Source organism: Nycticebus coucang, chromosome 7 (genome assembly GCF_027406575.1).
Source record: "Nycticebus coucang isolate mNycCou1 chromosome 7, mNycCou1.pri, whole genome shotgun sequence".
NCBI classification, from domain to species: domain Eukaryota; kingdom Metazoa; phylum Chordata; class Mammalia; order Primates; family Lorisidae; genus Nycticebus; species Nycticebus coucang.
The window spans coordinates 9,563,485-9,586,836 of NC_069786.1; the positions used below are offsets into that span (position 1 = coordinate 9,563,485).

General features: G+C 55.5%; 1 protein-coding gene across 22 annotated transcripts in view; it reads left to right on the forward strand.

Annotated features, from left to right (window-relative positions):
• The window catches only part of BIN1 (bridging integrator 1), a 61,881-nt gene that overhangs the window by 22,275 nt on the left and 16,254 nt on the right, over nt 1-23,352 (forward strand). For 12 of the 22 annotated variants that reach the window (XM_053596526.1, XM_053596525.1, XM_053596528.1 and 9 more), the window contains exons 2-7: nt 11,626-11,706; nt 17,587-17,641; nt 17,762-17,856; nt 18,288-18,383; nt 19,330-19,437; nt 20,068-20,160. In XM_053596526.1, the coding sequence (XP_053452501.1) occupies nt 11,626-11,706; nt 17,587-17,641; nt 17,762-17,856; nt 18,288-18,383; nt 19,330-19,437; nt 20,068-20,160 (528 nt within the window). The remainder of the gene's footprint in view (nt 1-11,625; nt 11,707-17,586; nt 17,642-17,761; nt 17,857-18,287; nt 18,384-19,329; nt 19,438-20,067; nt 20,161-23,352) is intronic. The other 10 variants (XM_053596527.1, XM_053596540.1, XM_053596545.1 and 7 more) reach the window with 1 other exon arrangement.

A 23,352-nucleotide genomic window follows, 5' to 3' on the forward strand; every position in this document is an offset into this window, starting at 1 on the left:
GACTTTGCCTAACAATTGCAATCAGTGTAACCTGGCTTATTGTACCCTCAATGAATCCCCAACAATAAAAAAAAAAAAAAAAGATGTAAAGTCTCCATCTTTTTTTAATGGCTGCTTAGTATTCCATGGTATACACATAACCACAATTTGTTAATCCATTCATGAGCACTTGAGCTGCTTCCATAACTTGGCAATTATGAATTGGGCTGCAGTAAACATTTTGGTGCAGATGTCTTTGTTGTAAAATGATTTTTGATTATGTGGGTATATACCTAGCACAGGGAATTGCAGGATCGAATGGCAGGTCTACTTTTAGTTCTGTGGGTATTCTCCAGTCTTCTTTCTTAAAGCCCCTGGAAGGTGGGCCCAGTGTGGTGGCTCACACCTATAATCCCAGCACTCTGGGGGCTGAGGCGGGTGGATTGCCTGAGCTCACAGGTTCCAGACCAGCCTGAGCCAGCATGAGACCTAGTCTCTAAAAGTAGCTGGCTGTCTTTAGTCCTAGCTACTTGGGAGGCTGAGGCAAGAGAATCGCTTGAACCCAAGAGTTTGAGGTTGCTGTGAGGCCACGGCTCTCTACCGAGGGCAAAAAAGTGAGACTGTCTCAAAAAAAAAAAAAAGCTTCTTGAAGAAGTTCTGGGCTCCACACTATTGATTAGACTCAACAGGAAAGAGAGGTGACATCGCTTGTGCTACTCCGGCATCTCTTGCCCTGGCAGTGTCCCTAACAGAAGGGGTCCCTGTCCAGCTGTCCAGACTAGATCCCCTGGTCTGGTCACTGTCCTGAGCTGATCACCTGGAGTGGGAGGAGCTTGGGAGCAGGTGGGTGGAGAATGGGGTATGACCATGGAGTCTGCCCTGGCTGCCCCAAGGTTCTTGGCCATAGTTAGTGTCTCCGCTTCCCTCCCTGACATTTTGGGTACCCTCCAGTTGTCCCCTCATCTTCAGCGATGACAGTTTCTTCCTTCTAGTTATTCAAAACATAATCCCTTTCACTTCCCTTTCTGTCTCCTGGTATTTGAACACATCTCAGCATTTCCTGTCTTTGCCCAAGCCCTGAGGCCTCTCATGGGTGACACTGCAGTCTCCCCGCTCCCCCATCCTTCTGGGATGTTGGTCCTGGGACCTTCACACACCATGAGTCAGAGAACGCTTGGCTGGGTGATCTCCTGGGCTCCTTACTGCACGCTAGATTTTAAGGGTTGGAGTCCTCCAGGGGCCTGGGGGACACTGTGTGCACGCCCTGGCTGCCAAGGCAGTTTGTGCAGTGGCCATGACATTTAGCCTCTGGAGCCTGGCTCGGGCTTGGGATCCTGGCTGCCCCACCGGCTGAATGTGTGACCCTGGGGAATTTTGAAAGCAGTGCCTCGGTTTCTCCATCTGCAAAGTGGGGATATAGTAGTATTTCCTTTCACCAGGGATTGACCTGTGAATCATGCCAAGAGCTCAGCAGGAAACCTGGCACCTGGTGTTTCAGGGCCCCTAATCCTGGGCCCCTAATCCAGGGCACCTGAGCTCTCACCCTCTCTCAGCCACAGTGTCCTTGCTGTTCTGTGGACACTTTTGCCTGTTCTCATCTTGGGGCCTTGGCACTGGCTGTGCCCTCTGCCTGGAACCCTCTTCCTCCTTGTAGCCTAGTACTTGCTCCTTCATCTGGTCTCTGCTCAGCTGTCACTTCCCTGTGCCCCTCCCTAAGAGCAACACCCCACTCCCCTCCCCACCCCCTCCATGCCCTGCAGCACTTTTGTTCACAGTGGGCTTGGCTCCCACAGAGCAGGGCCAGGCACACAGTTTCCAATGACCTCCGGAAGTCAGAGAGCAGGGGAGGAGGCCTCACTGGGGTGGGACCCGGTGGGGCAGCCCTTGTTCTGCACGTGCCCTGCTCTTGGTGTCCCCTTTCTAGGCACCGGATTGTGAGGCAGCCCTCTGCATCCGACTAGCTCTCTCAGGCCATGTACCCCATGTACCAGCTTTTTTTTTTTTTTTTGAGACAGAGTCTTACTATGTTGCCCTTGGTAGAGTGCTGTGGCATCATAGCTCACAGCAACCTCCAACTCCGGGGCTTAAGCGATTGTCTTGCCTCAGCCTCCCAAGTAGCTGGGACTCAGGTGCCTGTCACAATGCCTGGCTACTGGGTGCCAGCTTTGAGGAGGGTGTCAGAGATGGCCCACCTCGGCCATCAGCCCCTGAGTGGGCAGGGCGGACTCCATACTGTGGAGAGGCTATTGGATCTGGGCTGTGTGTGAGGGGGCTGCTGAGGGGGAGCAGCGTGGTGCAGGGCCAGAGGTTGTGAAAAGTTCCCTCCTTCTACTGAAGAGTGGGCTGGCTGGTGAGGCAGGGCTGGCTGCTTCATCCTGGACTGGGAGGCCCTGACCTTCTAGAAACCCTCCTACCCACTGGTGGACGTCTAGGTTCTGCTGATGACTGAGGATAGGCTCTGCCTGGTGGTGGTCCTTGAAGGGAGGAGTGCCAGTCATGACCAAGGGGAGCCCTCCAAAGCCCTGGTGCCCCCAAGTCACCCCATGGGAGCCATGGGCTATGCACATGGTTTCCCTAATCTTCTGAGCCTCAGTTTCCTCATTGTGGAATGCCTCCGTCTCCACAGCTTCTGTTGTGCTGTGGCCTCCTGCCCTGCCTTCAGCTAGCCCAGCCTCACTGACCCTTTCAACTTACCCATCTTCCTCTGGGGTCCAGGTGGCATGCCCCCACCCTTCAGGCCACTGGGCTCAGGTTTATCTGCTGAAAAGGATGGAATTTCAGGCTCCCTGGGAGGGATGAGAGGAGGGAAGGCAACTGGACAGTCCTGCCCTGGGGCGGAGCTCTCCTTGTGGAGGAGGAGACCCCTTAGCTCCCCTCCCCCGCCCTCATCTTTCTCTGGTGGGAGGGGTCATGCTGCCAATGGGGGTGTGGCAGGTAGGCGCTGGGGGGTGTGTCTTATGTGGGAAGGCACCCAGAAAGGGCCCCCAGGGACCAGGCAGGGCTGGGAGGGCAGCCAGACTCTCTGTACCTTGATTTTTGAGTAGCTAGTCACAGTTCAAGGCACTGTGGCGGGGCTGACATTCATGGCTGAGTTTTTATTCATTTAAGGATATAAGAATGAAAACCTAACACCCACCACTTTTTGTTTCCCCCAGTATTTCACATAGTAAAGGAAAATCACTGAAAGGAGGAAGGAGATGATTTTAGAGTGACAGCCAGTTGGTTTCTCAGTCAGCTGTCCTTACCCGGGGCCCACAGAAAATGTACATCTCTGGCTCAGTGCCTGTAGCTCAGTGGTTAGGGTGCCAGCCACATACAATGGCAGGTTCAAATCCAGCCTGGGCCTGCCAAACAACAATGACAACTACAACCAAAAAATAGCTGGGCATTGTGGCGGGCACTTGTAGTCGCAGCTATTTGGGAGGCTGAGGCAAGAGACTCGCTTAAGTCCAAGAGTTTGAGGTTGCTGTGAACTGTGACGCACTCTATCGAGGGCAAAAAAGTGAGACTCTGTCTCAAAAAAAAACAGGAAAAAAGAAAATGTGCATCTCTGTGCAGTGAGGCAGGGAGTGTCCTAGGGTGGACTGTTGGCCAGCAGCATCCTGGAAATGTTTTACTTGTTTTGTGTTTTCTTGCAAACATATTTGCATTCACATCCATAAGCTGTCTCTGTTGGTCACCTCACAAAAGAGTTTCCTTTCCCCTCCTGTCCTTGGAACACAGCAAGATGGAGTGTGGACCTGTCCAGGTGAACCCCAGACACACTGCCTGTGCCTCCTGTCATCTGTGCACACGAGAATCACAAGTTGAGGCTGGGCTTTGGGGTTGATTGAGTTTGGGTTCATGGCTCTGCTGCTCATTGGCTGAGTGACCTCCCTGAGACTCAGTTTCTTCATCTGTCAAATGGTGCTAACAGCCGCCACCTCAGGGTGGCCTAGTGATAAGAGCCCAGCTATGAGGGTGGTGAGTCCTTGGCCCCCTGAGGGGTCACACCTTGCACTGTGAGCTTAGGGGAAGGAGTAGATGCTGGGCCCTCCTCTTGGGGACCCAAGGGACCCTCCTATAGCCGAGAGGAGAAATCCAGTACTCCTCTGCAGAGTGTGGGGAAGCCAATTGACAGATGGTCTGTCCCCAGAGCCAGGCCCTCCTCTTGCACCACACAGCCAGCTGGGGGGAATGGAGTGTGGGGGTGCAGAGTGACTCAGGGAGAGCACTGAGGCCCTGCCTGGGTCTCCACCTTGCAGCAGTCCTGAGTGTGTGAGCTGGAGCGGGAAGGTCTGGGCTCCCTGCGAGGTGCTGGGCCCTTCCCGGCCTGGAGCCTGGCTTGTGGCCCTGGGCTAGCTGTTGGTCCCCTTCCTCTGGTTCTCCCTCCGCTCTCCTTCCTCATTCTGTTCTCCTTCCACACTGTGGGGGTCTGTGCAGTGGGGAGCATTCTTGCCTCCTGGGGGGTGGAATGCTGTCCCTGGCTCTTGCCCAAGGCCATCGAGTAATAACTCAACTTAAAAAAGTCACTGTATTCCTGGGAAGTTGGAAAATGAAGCTTGAAGCTGGCTAGCCCCAGTGGGTGAGGGGATTTTGCATTGGCCGGTGCCTTCCTCACTGTGTTCTGGACTTGCTTTCTGGCACTGAGCTCCCAGCACATGGGCTGTGCTCCCAGGCAGGGATCTGGGGCCACAGCTGGGGCTGATATGTCCTGTAGCTTTCCCAGGGCAGCCTGGCCTTTCTTTCTGGTCCCTTTCTCAAGGGCACAACAGCAGCTCTGGGTTTGCAACCAGGCCTGAATTGTCACCGTAGAATCCACAGGCTGTAGGTTAAGCATTGCCCCTGGGCTGGGGGAGGAGCTGTGATACCGCCTGGGCTCCGCCACAGCATCTCCCTGCTCTTGGGGGCTGCGTGGGTCCAGTGGGCAGCTGCTGGGTGGTCTGTCTCACTTCCCACAGCAGACAGATCTGAGTGACGCCTATTCACAGCCACAGAATCCACAGAGCTATAGAATCCTGCCCCTTCTTAGCTGTGTAGCCAAGTCCCTTAGTGTCTCAGCCTTGTCTTATCTCTAAAGCAGGGGTAATAATCTGTAGCCCCAGGGACAGTCTAAAGATTAAATGCCCAGGAGCGAAGGCTGCCGGTGCCCACTAAGGATACCCAGTGGTGCTGGAGTGGGACGGGGACTCCAGAGGCTGAGCCTGGAGCATCTGGTAGTTCCAGAGAGTGAGAAGGTGCTTGCAGACCAGAATCTCCATGCTTGGGACATTCGAGTATCAAAAAGAACAATGGTTGCAAAGAAAGCAGGAGTCTATAGGGAAATCCTTACCACCCTCCCCATACAGGAGAAGCTCTTCTGTACAGAATGCAGGTCATGTGGAAGAGATTGGGTAACAGCAGGCTGCGGCCAGGATGATAACACAGTGCAGCACACATCCGCACACAGCCCTCCGGGGCTGGCGAAAGTGAAAACTCAGGCTCAGTAGGTCTGAACATTTTTCTTCTCTCTGTCAGGCTTTCCAATGACTGTGATGCAGCCAGTCAGTGGACCCCAGTATGAGTGGCAAAATATTAATGGATGCCAAAGGCACTGGGCAAAAAATTGTCGGCCTTGGACATTCACACAGTGACAGTGCTCATTCTGCAAATGACTAATTACCGAGAGAAAAGTTAGCTTCATCTTGGAGAGTCTGGCAAACACAACTCAGGAGTGGAGTGGTGAGCTGAACATAGCAGTTAGGGGCCATCCATTGTGTGCAGCTAGAAGCCCCCAGGCCAGCTCTGCAGTACCTTCAACCCGAAATTATTCACTAGGAGGTAATCGGAAATTATTCACTAGGAGGTAATCCAGTGAGACTGGAATGTGGGGCACATTCTCTAAGGGTTGTATTGTTTGGGGATTTTTTTTTCCCCCTGAAACAGAGTCTCACTCTATTGCCCCAGGTTAGACTGTTCTGGCTCAGTCTAGCTCACAGCAACCTCAAATTCCTGGCCTCAAGTGATCCTCCTGCCTTAGCTTCTCAAATAGCTGGGACTATAGGCTCCCATCCCAATACCCAGATAATTTTTTTATTTTTAGTGGAGATGGGATTTGGAACTCCTGAGCTCAAGGGATCCTCCTGCCGCAGACTCCTAGGCAGGATTACAGGTCTGGTTTGTATTGTCAAAACAATGTCTGAAAGATATTTCAGATATCTTTCAGATGTTCTGAAAGACAAAAAATAAATAACATTGATAAATAGGTATGTGAGGGGAATATTCTGAATTAAAGGAGTTAAGACACGTAACATTCAAAAGCAATGTGTGAACCATGATTGCCTCCCATGTCAATAAACAAACCACCCCGACATATGGGAGATTTTAGGAGACAACTGGGGATATTTGAGTATAGACTGTACGTTAGATAATATTATTAAATGCAGGTGAAATGTACAGGGGGTGCTTGTGGTACTACAGAATTCAGGAGGATGACCTTGTTCCTGGGAAATCCATTGAAGTACTCAGGGAAGTGTTTGGGAGTGAGGGGTCATGATGTCTGCAGCTTCCTTTCCATGGGTGGGCAGACATTCAGATGAGCCAAACTGATGATACAGAGAGAGAAAAGCAGGTAACAGTTGGTTGGTGACTCTGGGTGTCAGCCGCAGTCCCCAGCTTGCTGACCCTGAGCTGTCATGGAGAAGGTGCAAGAGGAGTGGCGAGGGACAGCAAACCCTGGGGTGTCTGGGGACAGCCTGCAGCCCAGAGGCAGGTGGGCTGAGTATGGCCTTTGCCCCATTCTGGGGGCCCTTTCACACTTGTCTTTTGAGGTGTATCCCTTGGACTGGGTCCAGGGACCCTGGCTGCATGTCTCACAGAGGCCTCTGTCGCCTGTTTGCCTGCATCCGCCTGCCTGGGAGCCCCAGTGTGGGGGGTGGAGTGTGGGTCTCTAGGGGATAGACTGCATCCTGTTTCTGTGGTCCCCAGCCGCAGGCCCTGCTGGGAGGAAGAGCGGCGGTGGGGCTCACTCTGTGCCCACTCTTTCTGAGGCAGCAGCCAGCAGGTGCAGAGGAGATGATGAGAAAGGTGAAGTTTCCATGCATTTTCTGGGGGTCTCAGAAGCTGGGTAGGGGGGTGGAGGGAGAGGCTGGAGAGGCCCCCCTTCCTTGTGCACGTGTATGAGTGTGTGTGTGCTCTGAGTGTGAGTGATTGTGTGTGCCCCTCTAGGATTGAGGCCTGGGGTGGGCCCACCTCTGCCACTACAGACAGTGGAGATAAGGGCTGCAGGTGACGGGGCAGAGGCCCCCACCTTCCTGCTAGACCTGAATCTAGGCCAAGAGCTGCCTGGGAAGGTGGTTCCTTCCTCCCTTGGGGCCTTAGCTGGGCATTTCCCACTGGCCCTGGGTCTGGATAGTGCTTATCTCTGCCTGGGCCGTACTATCCAGACCGAGGGCTGCATCCCCACAAGTGCAGGGGCTCTGAGGTGGGGGGCTGCAAGAGCCCGGGCCCCGTTGGGGGAGCCCACATAGACCAACTCTTATACATGCCTGGACGAACTCAGGCTGTGTGCTGGTTTGTCTGGGCTCACCGGCCATCTGTCACAGGGAGGGGAAGACCTTACATTGGGAGGAGATTAGTTGTTGGTGTTTGGAGTAAGTGGTGAACTGCGCCTAGTTCAGATGAGACTAGCCTGGGGGGCCTTTCTTCCCTCTGGTTTGGTGGCCGTGCTCTGGCCTATGGCCTGTGACTCACTGGGGGCTGTTAGAAGGCCTGGCAGGGCTCCCTGCACACACTGACAGTGGCTGCCCCAGCACCTTCTGTGCATGCACTGGGCCATGACAAAGGGATGGGGAGGGGCAGGCGAAGGAGGCTCTGAGCCAACCATGGGAATACCCCTTTGCCTCTCTGCCCTGCCCTGGAATGTCCCTTCTAGGGCCTTCCAGCCCCACTCATATCTGGCCTCAGGCTGAGGACGTGGTGAGAGGGAGTTCTGATAGGGGTGGAGGGAACTGATAAGGCTTCCTGGACTGCTGGCTGCCCTCCCTCTGCTGTCCAGCTGCTGTGCTCACACTGGAGGGGTGCATCCCTCCAGTGTCACATTATCAAAGGCCCCTTCTGTTTATTGCAAAATGACACATGCGTGGTAAGTGTGTGCTGAGTGTAAGAGAGACCGGCTGTCCAGGGTTTCCACACAATCCTAGACAGAGGGTGCGAATCCTGGCCTATGAGCCAGGCCCCTTCTCACCCAGCCCCTGCTCATCCTTCAAAACTCAGCTCAGCTTTCCTGCTTTCCCTGAGTCTCTGCTTGGCCAGTCCTCTCTGGGACACCCAGAGCCCCCCTACTTGCTTTAGTGGCCTGTGAGCCTGGCACCGGGGAGGCCTCACGAATTGGTGCTGAATGGATGAGCCAGAGGACCTGTGTCCCCACGGCCATGGCTGTGGCTCTTGCACTTGTCTAGGGTGGGGACAGGCCCCAGTGTGGCAGAGGGGGAGAGGGCATGGCTGGGCACCTGCCGGCCAGACAGAAATGCCTCTTCCTTGCAGCTATGGTGCCAGGAGTCCCAATTATGGGGGCTGGAGATAGGAAGCTGCAATGGTGGAGGAATTGTGGATTTTGTCCTGGGTCAGGCGGTACCAGCTTGTGCTTTCCCTGTGGTAGCTACATGGGAGCTCCGTGAGGACAGGGACCCCAGGCCACAAGCCCTCATCTATAACACGGGGTAGGTGCAGTGAGGGCTGCATTGAAGCCAGGGCCAGTCGACCTGTCGTGTGCTCACCTGGGCCTCGGCCACACCGTGGTTATCATGAATTATCACTCCCTCTTCAGAGGTGTATGCTAAATTGTGGAGAGGTTGGGCAGTTCGCCTGAGATAGTACAGAGCAGGGAGCCTGGCTCAGCCCCTCCATCCTTCAGGGCCGAGAGTCACCCCAGGCATCCTTCATACCTCATCCATTTTGCATGGGAGGAGACTGAGGCCAAGAGGCAAGCTTTTTGTTTAAGATCTTGTCTCTGTCCTCAAAGCCCATGGTTTGGATGAGCAGCAGCCACTGATACTATCTTGTATGTCTGCCCTGTGCCTAGTCCTGTGTAGGAATGGGGGGTTCAGATGACTGGGACACTGTCCCCAATGTCAGGCTGTTCATCTGGGTGGGGTGGGGGTGCCAGGCAGACACTCAGGCAGGTCCCAGATGAGTGAGAAAAGTAGGTCCCAGGTCCTGAGTGGTACAGAGTATTTGAGGCTCAGGGGCAGCTTCACATAGGCGGTGTCTCCTGAGAAAGTTTTTGAAGTTTACATGTGTACATATAGTATGCTGTGTGATTTCTGTTTAGCTTCTGAGGGTGTTATCAGTATGGACGTGGTGTGAGGCTTGGTGGTGCCAGGCCCAGCCCCAGCTGTGTGAAGGCTACTCGGAGAGCCTTTTTGGGAGTTGCCATTCCTTGAATCCTGTGGGCACTGCTGCGTGTTTTACAGACGTCACCCTTTAATCCTTTAGGTGGGTGCTAATAATCTCTTCATTTTGCAGACGAGGCATGTGAGGGTCAGAGAGTAGGTATCCCTATTCTCAGAGTCATGCTAGGTATATTGTCACCTTGACTGACCTCTATTAAGGCTAGAAGATGTCCCCAGTGGCTCCAGCTGTCTGAGCAGAGCCATGACAGTGTCTGGGAGCTGGACACTGTTGGAGCCTGGAGCCTGGGGACCCTTTGCTGACTGAATGTATCTGCCTCTTTGAGGAGAAGGAGAGCAGGAGGCAGAAGAGGTCACCTCCTGCCATGAGGGCCCTGACCTGTGTCTGGGAGCCTCTGGTTCTCCCTGGCAGAAGCCATGCCAACTTCTGGAAGTTCTTTTCCGTTTAGTGACCCATTTCTCTCTTGAAGGTGGCAAGGGGGTGGGGTGGTGCCTATGAGTGGGGCTGAGTCACCTATCCAAGCTCAGCACCGAGCCAGGCCAGGTCCCTCCCTGGCCCACCCCCTTTCTGGTGGATCCAGCTGTCTAGGGCTGCCGGGGGAGCAGGGGGCCCATGGAGTGTGCGGAGTGTCATTTTCTGGCTCATGGAGGTTTCATTTTGGTTTTCTCCTCTGAAGCCACCAGCATCCCCCCTTGGCATACAGCTGCATTTGCCCGATGGACTGTGTCCTGACTGCTGTATTAGTAGCATAAAGCTGTTAGCACTGTTCCCACAGCCTCCCCCTCCTCCTTCTGCTTGCCCCTTCCCCCCTCCCACCCTGTCTTCTGCGACCTCTAGTCACCTTGAGCAATTTGAAATTCCTCAGTAAGGTGCTTCGGCTCCCTGGGCCTCTTGACTTTGATGTGAGCTCTCCCTCCTTTCTGAGCAGCCACATCTCCCGGGAAGTCCTCCCTGCCTATGCTGGCGGGACGGGATCTCCTCCCTAGGCTCCCACAGCCCCTTGTGCTTCCCTCTGTGTTAGGACACGACCCTTGTGACTCATCTTTCCTGTCCCAGCCAAGATGCTCGAGATGGGCACAGAGCAGTGGCTTGGTGAAGAGATGGCCATGAGCGTCTGGCCTTGCTGGGGATCCTGAGCAAAGGAGCAGCAGGGCAGCATGGACCCTGCAAGGGCCAGACAGGGTGGGAAGGGGCCCAGCTCAGTCCTGGCACTAGGCACCAGTTGGTCCAGGACCCTGACTTGGGCCCTGGTCAGGTAAAGCTGGCATTCCAGGCAGTGTGAGCCCCTTTAGGGTCTTCAGATGGAGGACGTGCTGGTGGTGTTTTGCTGGCTACGGCAGCTGCTGGACTGGCCTCTGTTCTCAGAGCTACCCTTTGCCCTGGGCCCACCTTTTCTCCCTCCACCTCCCTCCCTTGTTGGGTCTTGGCCACTTTTCTGCAGAGACTTCTGCTGACATGTCCGTACTGTCCTTTCTGCACTCACCTCTCCTGGCCTCTGTGTGCTGCCTCCCCTGCCCTGTCCCCTCCACCCATTATGGGGAGCTCTGGGATCAGAGGGAGAGGGCCCAGGGAGGGGAGTCTGGGAGGATCTGGTGGGTTGGCCTTTCGGGTCAGGGCTTCCTGGCCCAGCCCCTTGCTTTTTCTAGGGCTTTCCCCTTCTCCTGGAGTGGGCCTCCCTCCTGCTTCTACCCAGCCATCCTCCCCCCCACCTTTCCCTGATATGGACAGCCTTATCCTAGGGTGTCTGTCTATGAGATTTCTACATGAGAGCAGAGGCTGTGGCTGTGAGCCTGTCTGTGCCCTTCCGCCCCTCTGTGACCACCCCAATGGAGTTGTATGGGGAGGTAAGGCTGCCCTGCTTGGCCCCTCTCCTGATCAGCTCACTTTTTAGTAGCCAGGGTAGGGGTGGAGCACCCAGAGGTGCAGTGTGAGATCAGCAAGGAGGGTGCCCAGTCCCTCCTGCTTCTTTGAGGCCTCTCTCCTGGTGTTGGTCACCATAGCAAGACTGTCCCAAGTTCCCACTCTTGGCTGATGGTTGAGCCCTGGATAGAGAGTGTGGAGGCCTCAACAGCTGATGGCCTTTTAGGGAGTTGCCATTCCTTGACTGCTGTGAGCCAGGCACTACTGTGTTTTATAGACCGTTGGTGCCCCGGGGACCACCCTGGGCTGGGTGATGTCAGCTAGGATCCCCCCACACTAGGTCTGTGGTGTTACTGAGCAATCTTGGTTTGGCCATTCTCAAAATAACACTCTCCTCTTCTCCTTTTGGGTCAACAGGTCCTTCAGAAACTGGGGAAAGCAGATGAAACAAAAGACGAGCAGTTTGAACAGTGCGTCCAGAACTTCAACAAACAGCTGGTGAGTGTGGGTGGCCCTTGGCCTCGGGGAGTTTGTGAAAATTAGCCTGCCAGGTAGACGATGGCAAGAACTGAATTTTTAGAGTAGGAGAGCTCGGAGGAAAGAGATCAATGCGACTGACAAGATCACAGAAGACTTCCTGGAGGAGGGAGCACTGGCACTGGCCATGAACACCGGGGAAGCAGAGAGTCAGAGGCTTGTATACTTTAGGTCTGTGTTAGGGTGGTAGGGTCACAGGGAAGGTCGGGTGGGAGCAGGCAATAGAGTGTGGCCAGACTGAGAAACTTTGCATGTCAGGGCAAGTGGGAGCTATAGAAGTTTGTTGCCAGGAGGGTGGCATCTGCAGGGTTAGTGTTGGGGTAGAGCAGATTTCATTTGACTTAGATCTGCTAAGCATGGTGTATGCCCATCACCCTATAGGTGGCCTGTTCCGTTGTTCCCTTTTGTAGGTGAAGCAGGTGAGGCTTAGAAAGTTTGGGCCATGCAGCCTTGGAAGTGGATTCAGACCCATACTTGTCTAGTTCCAAAGCCTGGAAGGGACTTCCAGGCCATCCTTACCAAGGCCCATTACAGGCCAGAGGCCAGTGACAGAAGGGGCTTAAACACCTTGACAGCCTGGAGGCAGTGTTTATATACAGGAGAGGGCTTCCTGACTCAAGGGCTCTGAATACTCTGGTCTGCCCCTGAAACTTTCCCCCAGAGATCTGCTAAGTCCAGAATAAGCCATTTCTGTTTCTGTGCCTGAAGACAGAAGTAGTAGGGAGTGAGAGGACCTTGGCAGTTCCCTTCTCCTTGGAGAGGACCAAAACAGCAGGATGGAATGGGGGTGAGCTGGGCATGGCTCTATGGCTCCTGAAGGCCAGCTGGGGACAGAGGCCAGAGAGGCTGCAGGAATGGGATCGGACATGGGGGAATGAGATCTGTGTCTAACTCTGTTGGGGAAGGGGTAGGGTGGGTCCAGGTTGGGTGCTGGGGGAACCAGGCCTCTCTACACTCCTTGGCTGTTTCTGAGGCTTTTGGAAAGTGCTGGGGGTGCCCACCTAAGCCTGTGCAGCTGGAGCGGAACTGGAGGAAGGGGCCTCCTTTGGAACCCTGACAGCCCACCAGCCAGGAGCTGGGAACAGCGGAAAGTAGCTAGGAGAGAGCAGGGAGAGGGAAGGGAGCAGCTGGGAGAGGGCTGGGGACCATTTCTCAGAGCCAGCTGGAGCATTATGGGGGAGTACTGGGGGCATTCTGTGAGAGGGAAGGGAGCAGCTGGGAGAGGACCCGGGGCATCCTGGAGCAGACTGGGGGCAACTTGGGAGAGGCCCCAGGGCCAAGTCCACCCTGCTCTGCCAAAGAGTGGGAGGAGTGGGGGGCAGGAGTGGGAGCCACCTTGGCTGCTTGTCCCCTAGGCCAGTAACGCCCAGATGGGCCCCATAACAGGGAGATCTCCTGCCTCTGTGGCCCTGGGCAGGCCCCTGCCCCTTGGATTGGTTTCCTCACTGAAAGACACAGGCTTGAACAAGAAACCTGCAGTCTGAGCCTCTGCTTTTGTCTCCTGGAATCCTGGGGGTTCCATGCAGCAGACTCCCTCAGGCCCTGGGCTCCCCTGAAGGCCTTTGAGGGAGCTGCTGTTACTTCAGCACTTACTTTGGGTCAGGTACTGCTGTGGGATTTTTGGACAGATCTTTGCAGCCCTTGAAATGGTGCTGCCATTCTCTTCACTTTGCATATGAGACAATTGAGGCTCAGGGATGTAAAGTAAATCTTCCAAGGCCACACAGCTGGTGTGGGATTTGGGGGTTTAAATCCAGGCTTTGGGGCCTTTGGCTCACTTTCGAGTTTCCCCTTGAGCTGACCCCCAGGCCTGAGGGCAGCTGGCTGGAGAGAAAAGTTAGGGCAGCTTACTAGCTGCTACCCTGGGGTGGGGGTGCTCGGGTCTCCGTGGGGCAGGCTGGTCTTTTTTGGCAGAGGGTGAGCAGAGCATAGGCCTGGGAACTGAAGTTCCTAGTGGCCTGGCCCTACTTGTCACTCAGAGTCACCTTCTCTGGGTCCCTGGCTCTGAGCAAAGAATCATTCACAGCTCCTTGGGCAGAGAAGCCAAGGCTAAAGATAGCTGGTGCTGGCAGCTGCCAGGAGGCCGCCTGCTCATGGGCGGGGAGCGGCCACCTCAGCTGGGCTGTCTGCTTTCAGCCTTGGTGGATTGGCTGGCTTTACCAGGGCCATGGGTGGGGAGTGAGAGGCTTAGAGATCTCATTCAAGGCGGGGGTAATATTTCCTAGGGGGCTGAGGGCTAAGGCAGCCTGGCAGTTCTGTATTTGATTTGTGGGGGTGGGTGTTGGAACTGGGAAGGAAGTGTGTGATGGTTACGCTTGTTGAGGGAGTGAATTCAAGGAGCTGCAGAGGCTTGGGGGGCCCATGCGGAAGGTGAGGTGGAGACTGAGCGTGGGAGACCTGAAGGCTGAGCTACATGAGCATCTTTATCTGTGAGCTCCCAGCCGAGTGGGCCCAGCTGGGAGGGACAAGTGTGACAAGGCCATAGGTCACCTGCTGTCACTTGCTCACACAATGATCCAGGTGCATAGCCCCTCCTCTACCCAGCCCTCTGAGACCCTGGGGGGCTCACTTGGCCCCTCCCTTACCCCTCTGAGTGCTGCACACCTAGCTCAGGCCCTTCTGAAAGCTGGATTCAGGCCAGCCCAGGGTTTATCATTGCTGTTTGTCACTGAGTTGGGGCAGGCCTGATTGCTTTTTTGTCCCAAGGCCCATCCAGGGCTCTGATCAAAGTGAGCATCCCTAGCTACTGAGTGAAGGTGGAGCCTTCTGCATTGGCTGCCCAAGGGAAGTCAGAGCTGGGGCCAGAGGGGCACCGCTGCAGCCTAGGCCCACTGGGGAGACAGGGACTTGGGTCTTCAGGTCACCGGTGGGGCCTGTTGTGGAGGGAGGTTCAGCAAGGGGTGTGGGGATAAGGACTGCTGTGACATCGAAGCTGCACCAGGAGCTGGGAGACAGGCTGAGTGGGTGGTGGCCCCAGAATCCCTCCTCTCCCTTCCCCACAGCTATGTGCTGCTGGGAGTATGATTAGAAGCCCAGGGATTTCCAGAGTTGTTTCTCAGACACCCTGTTTAAGGGCTTCAGGGAGTGACAGGAAGCAGACGCTCACAACCAGCTGTGTGGCCCTGCAGGGGGGGCAGCCGGGTGGGGCCCCAGGAGGGGGAGGAAGCCAGAGAGCCAGCTGCAGTGGGCACATCTGCGCTCCACGTGCCCACTCACAGCCTAGCGTTGTTCCTTGTTTGGGAAGCACAAGGGATCCTGGCACGGCCTGAAGCCTGGGTGGGTGTGGCACCCACCCCTTGGGGCCCTTTGCTGGGAGCTTGGTGGGAGGGGCAGAGGTGTGACTGTAAGATTCTGTGACATCCGAGGGTATGATAGCATCACATCAGAAATGCAGTTTAATCCTCATCTCCACCAACAAAGCATTCAACCGTTCAGATTAGGGAGGCTGTGTCAGAAGCGGGTGGACCTTTCCTCATTCCTCAGTCCTGGGGGTGCACCTCTGATCCCCTGGTGGAATTCCGGAGAGGTCTGAATGCCTGAAGCCTGGCCTTTTGTTTTCTCACTTAATTTTTCATCAGTGAGCCTCATACTTTGTAAGAACGATGATTGATTGGCCAGGGTTAGGTACTGTACTCCACAGATGATTTGAAGGAGTTTTAAGTTTTAGAGATAGTTTTTTCTTTCTTTTTTTTTTTTTGTGAGACAGTTTTACTATGTCGCCCTCGGTAGAGTGCCATATTGCCACAGCTCACAGCAACCTCCAACTCCTGGGCTTAAGTGATTCTCTTGCCTCAGCCTCCCAAGTAGCTGGGACTACAGGTGCCTACCACAACACCTGGCTGTTTTTTTGTCGCAGTTGTCATTGTTGTTTAGCAGGCCTGGGCCAGGTTTGAACCCGCCAGCCATGGTGTATATGGCCGGTGCCCTAACCACTGAGCTATGGGTGCCGAGCCTTTTGAAGTTTTTCTTTCAAACCTCCTCTTTTTAAAATTATACAACACGTATGTGCTGCTTTTAAACCCTCCCTGTTGGCTGTCTCTGTGCCCCGTGGAAGCATTCATCATAATGAGCAGGCAGATCTGTGGGTTCTGGGGGCCACATTGCTGATAGTCCCTCAGCCCCTGCAGCCTGAGCCCCTAGGCCTTGGAGAGTTCAGCCAGCTTTCCCAGCCTCTGTGTGACTCTGGGCAAGTCAAGGACCTTCTCCACTTCCTCAGTTATCATGAGGGGCAGAGGTGTTGGGAAGTTGGTGTGTGGGAATTGCTGGTCCTGGGGGTACCAGGAGAGGAAGAACCGACTTGGTCCGAGGAGGAGGCCTCTTTGGGAGAACAGGAGTTTGAGTTGATGAGTCAACTCAATAGGGGATGAGTCTGTGAAGGTGACCAGGTCCCTGACTGCCCTCCCCTAGAGATGGACCTCCATAGATGGAGACCACTTTCTGGCTCCTGAAGAAGCACAAAGCTGGTCAGGCTGAAGCTCTGCAGGGTTCTGGGGGTCCTGGGACCGTGGCCAGCTGCTGGGTCTGTGTCTCCCTAACTCACGGTCCCAGGCAGAGGCATCCAGAACAATTGTGCCTCTGTGGCTTGGGCTGGTGGCGGGCAGGGGAGGCCCTATACTGGTCAGTTCCAGCCAATGCCACTCCCTAGAGCGCCCTCTGTGCTTCACATCCCTGTTGTGAGAATGTCACCCATCTCCTGAGGCCACCTCCAAGGATCTATGCGCTGGCCCACTGGAGCTGTTCCGCCAGCACCTGTGGAGAGCCAGACAGGGCTCATTCATGCCAGGTGACAAAGGGAGGCTGAGGCTCAGAAAGGCTGAGGGCTGTGGGGTTGTTTCTTCAGGGATGGGGCTGCTGTCAGAGGAGCTTGTATGGCCCCAAAGCCTGTGTGTGCTGCCCCCTTTCCACCATGGCTTCTGGAAACTTCAGCATCTCACTGTGGGGTCTCAGACCTCAGCCCTGGCCTTACTTGTCATCACCCCTCCTCACACCTGCAGTTGGACTTTCCCGGCTCCTGTCTTCTCTGGTATTGTATACCCAGAGTGCCTCGAGGCCTGCCCCACAGTTCTGCCCTCTCTGCTGCTCCTGCTCTCAGGAAGCCCCTGGGGGCCATTCTCCCTGCCCAGGGAGCTCCCCACCAGCGCACTGCCCCCTTCAGCCCCTTCCCCCTGTGTCCCACATGCTTCTTCTCTGCTGGCCCAGTGTCCTTGGAGTCCTGGCCCTGACTCCCGTGCTTCTGTACCCTGCTGCCGCCATCCCTTTCCTTCACAGGAGTCTGTCCTCCATCCTTCAGAACCGTTCTGTCCCCATAAAGGCTCGAATCGAGCCCTCTGTCCCCGGTGTGATGCAGTGGGAGCCCTCTTGGGGACCACCCAATCTTGTGGATCTTGTGGCCACCTGCCGTACCTGGCCTGTTTCCTGTGCTCATCGGTCGCTTGTCTGCGGTGGTCTCAGGGCCGGTCTGAGGTGCCAGCCTCGCTGCCCTTGCGTGTCGGGCCACGTGTGTCAGTCAGCCATAGACCCACTGCACCCCCTGAGTCAGGGGACCCTGTCTTCTTGGGCTGAGCATGGTGTCTGGAAGAGGATAATGCTGACAAATGTGGGGGGGATGTGCTTGTTGGCACAAGGTCCCTGAGGGGGCAGAGACGGTGCCAGGAGCTTGCTGCTGCCCAGCGTGGGTTTGTGGCAGAGAGGCTATCGCTGCCACACTTGATGCCAGCCTGTTGGGAGGTCAGCGCCTGGTGGCTGCTGTCAGAGGAGCAGCATGGTTTGTCCACGTGGGAGGAGAGGGTCCGGGACCGTGTTCCTCCGGGCCCTGACCTTGTCCCTGTCTTCTCTATGCAGACTGAGGGCACCCGGCTGCAGAAGGATCTCCGGACCTACCTGGCCTCTGTCAAAGGTGAGGGGCAGCAGGGCAGACCTGGCCCATGTGGAGCTGGTGGGAGCGGCGCTGTGGGTCAGGTCTGTGGGGCAGGATGGAGACTGTCAGGGAGGCCACGGACCTCCTTTGTGCCCACAGCTATGCATGAGGCATCCAAGAAGCTGAACGAGTGTCTGCAGGAGGTATATGAGTCCGACTGGCCTGGCAGGGATGAGGCAAACAAAATTGCAGAGGTGAGCGTGAGGCAGGTGGTCCTAGCCCCTCCCAGTGGGCCCCCTTTGGCCTTAGCTCCTGTCCCATCCTGCCTCACCCTATGGGACAAGCCCACTGGCACTCATGTGCTGTGTGCCCTTGGGCAAGTTGCCTTCCCTCTCTGAGGGTCTTCTGACACCCGCACACTGAGATGGATCAGCTTACAGATGGTGGCTATCCCTAACCTGTGTGTCCTGGCTCCCAAAGCCTCCCTGGCTCACCACAGTCATCTCATGAGAGGCCATAGGGTGGGAATTGTTGCCCCATTTTACAGATGGGAAACTGATGCTTTGAGAAGCCAAAAAGTGATGGGGCTGGGGCTGACCTGCAGGTGTCTCTGGGAGGTGAGCGCTGGGAACCAGTGTGGCCCAGCTCCCCTGGTGGCACACTTCCTCGCCCTTGCCTGTTTCAGAACAGTGACCTGCTGTGGTTGGATTACCACCAGAAGCTGGTGGACCAGGCGCTGCTGACCATGGACACATACCTGGGTCAGTTCCCTGACATCAAGGTGAGAGACCTCTGAGGAGCTGCCTTTCTCTGGCCCAGCAGCCTGTGGAGGGGACCAGGGCACAGCATCTGACTGTCCTGGAATCAGGCAGCCCCTGGCCTGCCATCTCCTCCAGGACTGTTCTCTCTGCAGCCTGACTGCTGTCCCCTGATGCCCCAGGCCTGGGCCTTCCTGTACCTGTGGGTCTCAGGGCTGTGGGTGTGCGTATATGTGTGTGGTAATGACAGTGTGAGGTGTGTAAGGCTGGATGAGGCCCAGGCAGGTGTATCTGCAGGTCCCCTGTGTTTATACCATGTATACTTGGAAGGGTGTGTGTCCATTGTCATGCATGTCATCTGTCATCTGGGTCACTATGTTGGGGTGTATTTGTGTGTTCACAAACCTCGCTGTGTCTGCTGGGCCTGGGTATATTTGTCATGGTCCTCACTGAGGTGAATGGCCCTGGGTGATGTGTCCGTGGAAATTACAGATGTCTGCATCCTGGGAGGGTCGCCGTCTTATTGGACCTGGGGTGAGTGGGATGGGAGGGGTCATCCTCATGCCAAGCCCAGGGGCCACCCAGTGCAGACGCCTCAAACACCCTAAGGCTGATGGTGGTGGCACCAGAGTGGAGAAGCTGGGGCTTGGGAGGAATCTACAAGGAGCTCAGGGTCGGGCCAAGGAAGAGACTTGAGTGACACAGTATTGGCTGGTAGGAACTTACAAGTGGGTTTATGTTGCAAGGAAACAGTTTGCTAGTAGGGATTGAGTGCCCTGAGGCATGAGTTCCTTTCCACCAGAAGGGTAAGGAAGGCTTAGTCATGCCCTACATGAATTTGTAAACACTGCCTGAGCTCTCTGGGTACCTGCAGAGCTGGCCCATGACCGGCTTCTCTGGGCCTGCCTAGTTCATCGCCTCAGCATGGGCACCAGGTCCTGTTCAGCCCCTCCTCTTTCTGTCCTCCAGTCACGCATTGCCAAGCGGGGGCGCAAGCTGGTGGACTATGACAGTGCCCGGCACCACTTTGAGTCCCTTCAAACCGCCAAAAAAAAGGATGAAGCCAAAATTGCAAAGGTAAGGACCACAGGATGGCTGGGAAGAGTTTGTGGGGACCTGAGGAAGGTCAGGGTGTCACAGCCCAGGTGGAGGCTTCCTCTGTCTAGACCAAGGTTGCTGAGTGGGATTGGGGGTGATGCTACTGGGTGGGGGTTCACTTCTGGCCCCTCCCTGCCCCTGGCCCCTCTGCCCCTTGGCCTCCACCTGAGGCCACTTTGCAGAATGAGAGTAGGCCTGGCTTGGGTTTCATTGGATTGGCGCCACCCTGCCTGGCATGGTTCTAGTGGAATTCTGTCATAGGATCCGATGTGACCCTGCCTTGGCCAGAGAAAACCTGTGGGCCCAGGGTGGTGAGGGCCTGAGGGCAGGACCCTGCTCCCCGGGTGGATTGTGCTTGCTGAGACCTCTGCCCTGCTAACGACTCTTACCCTTCCTCTGCAGTTGGAGTCCCCTGCTTGCCCTCAGGTTCCCCTTAATTCTCTCGGCCTCAGGGGCCTTCACCTGTTGCAGGGCAGTCCCCTGGAGGGTGGCTGGCTTGCTGTCACTGTGTTTGGGGCATGTGGACATGGTGTTTAATATCTGTGTCTCTGTTTCTCTCTCCCATCCCTCCCGTCTCTCCACTCTCCTTCCCTGGTCTCCCCACCCCAGCCTGTCTCGCTGCTTGAGAAAGCCGCCCCCCAGTGGTGCCAAGGCAAACTGCAGGCTCATCTCGTAGCCCAAACTAACCTGCTCCGAAATCAGGTGACACTGGCTTCTAACCTTGCACGTGCTGGTGCCTTCTAGTCTGTCGTCTTGTCCTCTTGCCCTGGGCCTGATCACAAGCTGCAGTGGGCATGGGGTTTTCAAAGGCCTCCGCGGGGAGAGTCCTGTTTCAGGGGAGACCTGAAGTCAATGCCTGGGTGGAGAGCAGCTGAGGGGCTCCAGGAGACCTGGCAGGGGGCCCAGTTCTGCCCTCTTTGGTGGTTCACTCAGACTCCTCTAGGAACCCAGAAATGCTTTTGAGCTGTGTATCCTCTGTGAGGGGTCCTGTAGGGGGAGGTGTCATTAGGGCTCCTGCCCCCTAGCATGTGTTGTCCTTCAAGCCTAAATACTCCGAGGTTGTTTTGAATTTACTGAGGACACAAACCTGCCCAGAGAGGCACAGCCTCTTCCCAGGGTCCCAGAGCTGGTTAAGGGCAGAGTTGGGGCTCTCCTGATTCAAGCTTCTGGGTCTTCATCTGCCCCCTGACCCAGGCTCCAGGTGGGTCTCTCCTGCCACTGCTGGCCTGGGACCTGTGGGCCCCCTGATGACTCAGGAGGGGACACCAGGAGGGCTGTCTAGTCTGGCTGAGCTGCTGAGGCCTAGAGTGTTGGCCCTTTGGGGGTTTCATGGAGGGCAAATGCTCAGCACCACAATGGTCTTGGGGGGCTTTCTGGAGGATGCTCCTTGTATGAAATTCCTGTCCCACCACACGGCAGTAGATGGGACTTTACTCTTCTCTGCTCCTGTCCTTGGAATGGGCCACAGTGTGGCCAGGGACCCTGGATAAGGTGCCTGTGAGACATGGGCCACATGATTTTCTTACGAGTAAAACTGAGGCACGTTTCAGGTCAGCATACACACAGCCTGGATGAAATGCTGGTGCCCCTTTTCATACCCCTAGTGGGGGGCATGGTGGGGGTAGGCAACAGAGGACTGGGAGGTTGGGTTTCTCTCTGGGCAGCTGCCCAATTTTGTGTAGGCTGCCTCTTGATTTCATCATCTTCAACCCACACATACTAAGCCCTGCGGTGTGGACAGCTCTGCCCAATTTCTTACCTGACTTGCTGCCTGATTTCTTTTAGGCTTAGGCTGTGGGCTGATTTTGGAGGCACTGAGTATTGGTAGCCTCATCCTGGCATCGAGGAGCCCCGGCTCTCTAGGAACTAGGGGAGATGGTTAGGGGGATTCCTTAGGCCAGGAGGAAGAGTAAGGGGTTTAGGCGAGTGTGCCCTTGCCTACAAGTTCAGGACTTGGCTGGAAGGGGGAATGGGGCTAGTGACCCAGAGTCAAGAGTTTTTGCATAATTTTCCCTAATTTTCCCTTTCCCAACTGGAAGATTTTCTTGGGTGGGAGAAACCTTCCATAGGGCCTGGAATGAGGCCTACCCACTGCTTTTGGCTCCTGGGGTGGGTGTGGTTGGGGATCCTGTTGGGAGGGCTCCATCCACCCTGGGGGAGCAGCAGGAGAGAAAAAGACGTGTGATTAAATCTGTGGGCGCTGGACTGCGGATGTTTCGCTTTTCGGCCAAATTGGCTTTCCCATTTGGATCACATTTTTATTTGAATACATCCTCTTTGTCCCCACCCAGCCTCATGTCTGGCTGAAAGCTGGAGAGTCTTTGGTGGTACCTGCAGAAGGCCAGCTGGCTGTGATCTGGGACACTTGGGGGCCCTAGGGCTGCCCTGCTGGTAGACTTGGCTTTGGGGAGACAATGCATTCTCTCGAGGCTACACTTGGGGGAGCTGACCAGCACCACGTGTCCCCTGAACTAGTTCTGAAGTGCTCTCTATACTTGTCACAGTCCCCAGAAATCTGCCTGCAGGACCCTAGACCCATCCAGATTCTGCTCTCCCTGAGTGAGAGTGTCGGGGAGCCGTAGGGCTGTGAGGCACTCCTATATTGGACAGCTCTCTCCTTACTGCCACTCCCAAGTGCTTCTGAAAGAGCCAGAATATGAAGGATGTGACCCAGAGGGAATAAATGATGCAGGCCCTGACTTCCAGGAACTCTAAAATGGAACCACCCCTTGTTCTTTGCAGCATTGCTGGGCCATGTGAGCATGGCTTGGAACAGATATGCTCCCTAGACAAGCTGCTGAACCATCTTCACTGCCGGCCTCATGGTCGTGCATCTGAGGAGTGAGGTTCAGCGTGGGGCAGTGGTTCACAGAGAGGTGGTCCCAGCGGGTAGAGGAGCAGTGGGGAGGGCAGGTTTGGGGGGAATATGGGACTTGAGGCTGACTCTTGGCAGTGGAGGGCAGGAGGTGTGCGGGCAGGAGGTGTGCCGACAGGGAGTGCCGGCTTCTGCGGTGACTTCTGGGAGCACCGGTTTTGTGGAACAAACCATCATTGCCAGCCCCTGGTGTCACATCTCATTTGTGACACCACTTGTCAGGGCCCAGGACTGGCCGGGTCTTGGGCCCAGCTTAACTAGGTTCCGGACGCGGACGGCTAATTTACCTTGCTCAGGTCTGTTAGGTGCCTGAGGGCTATCTACTTTAGCTGGAGAGACAGAGAGTGTGTCTTAGAGAGAGTAAAGCAGTCTTCTTAGAAAGATAGATCTTAGTCTTTAGCAGAGCTCGGTAATCTTCAGCAGAGAGACACCGTGCTGGCGTTCTGCAGGCAGGAGAGGAGACAGAGTCAGAGTAAGCGGGTCCGTGATAGCATGCGCATGCTCCCAACCGCCTTCTCCTCCAGCCTAATATAAGGCTGATCTCGTGCCGCCCAACACCACAGGTGTAGAACCTGCTCTCGTCTTGCGAGTTCTCATGCTTGTTAGGAGGGCTAAATCCCTCTCCACGCCCTTTCCACCAAGATGTTCCATTATTGAGCTATACAGGTATTTCTTGTAACTCTCTCTCCTCCTAGCCATAGGCTATAGGGGCTGCTACACCTGGCCAGGCAGCAGAAGGTCCAGAGGGGAAAGGAAGGGATGGCCCCACCATGGCCTTGCGAGGAAGAAGGATTTATATTCTCAACCTGGCCCTGGTGTGGGTGTACCAAGACCCCTGAGATGGAGCCATTTCAAGAGAGGCATGTGTGTTTAGATAGACGTTCCTTTTGTTCTTATTCCACCTTTAAATTTTTATTAGATTCTAAAAAGTCGTGCAAGGATCCCTCACCCACTCTAGCCAGGTCCTGGAGGTAACTGCAGTCGGAAGCAGTGGTGGCCCCGTCTCCAGTCCCAGGGAG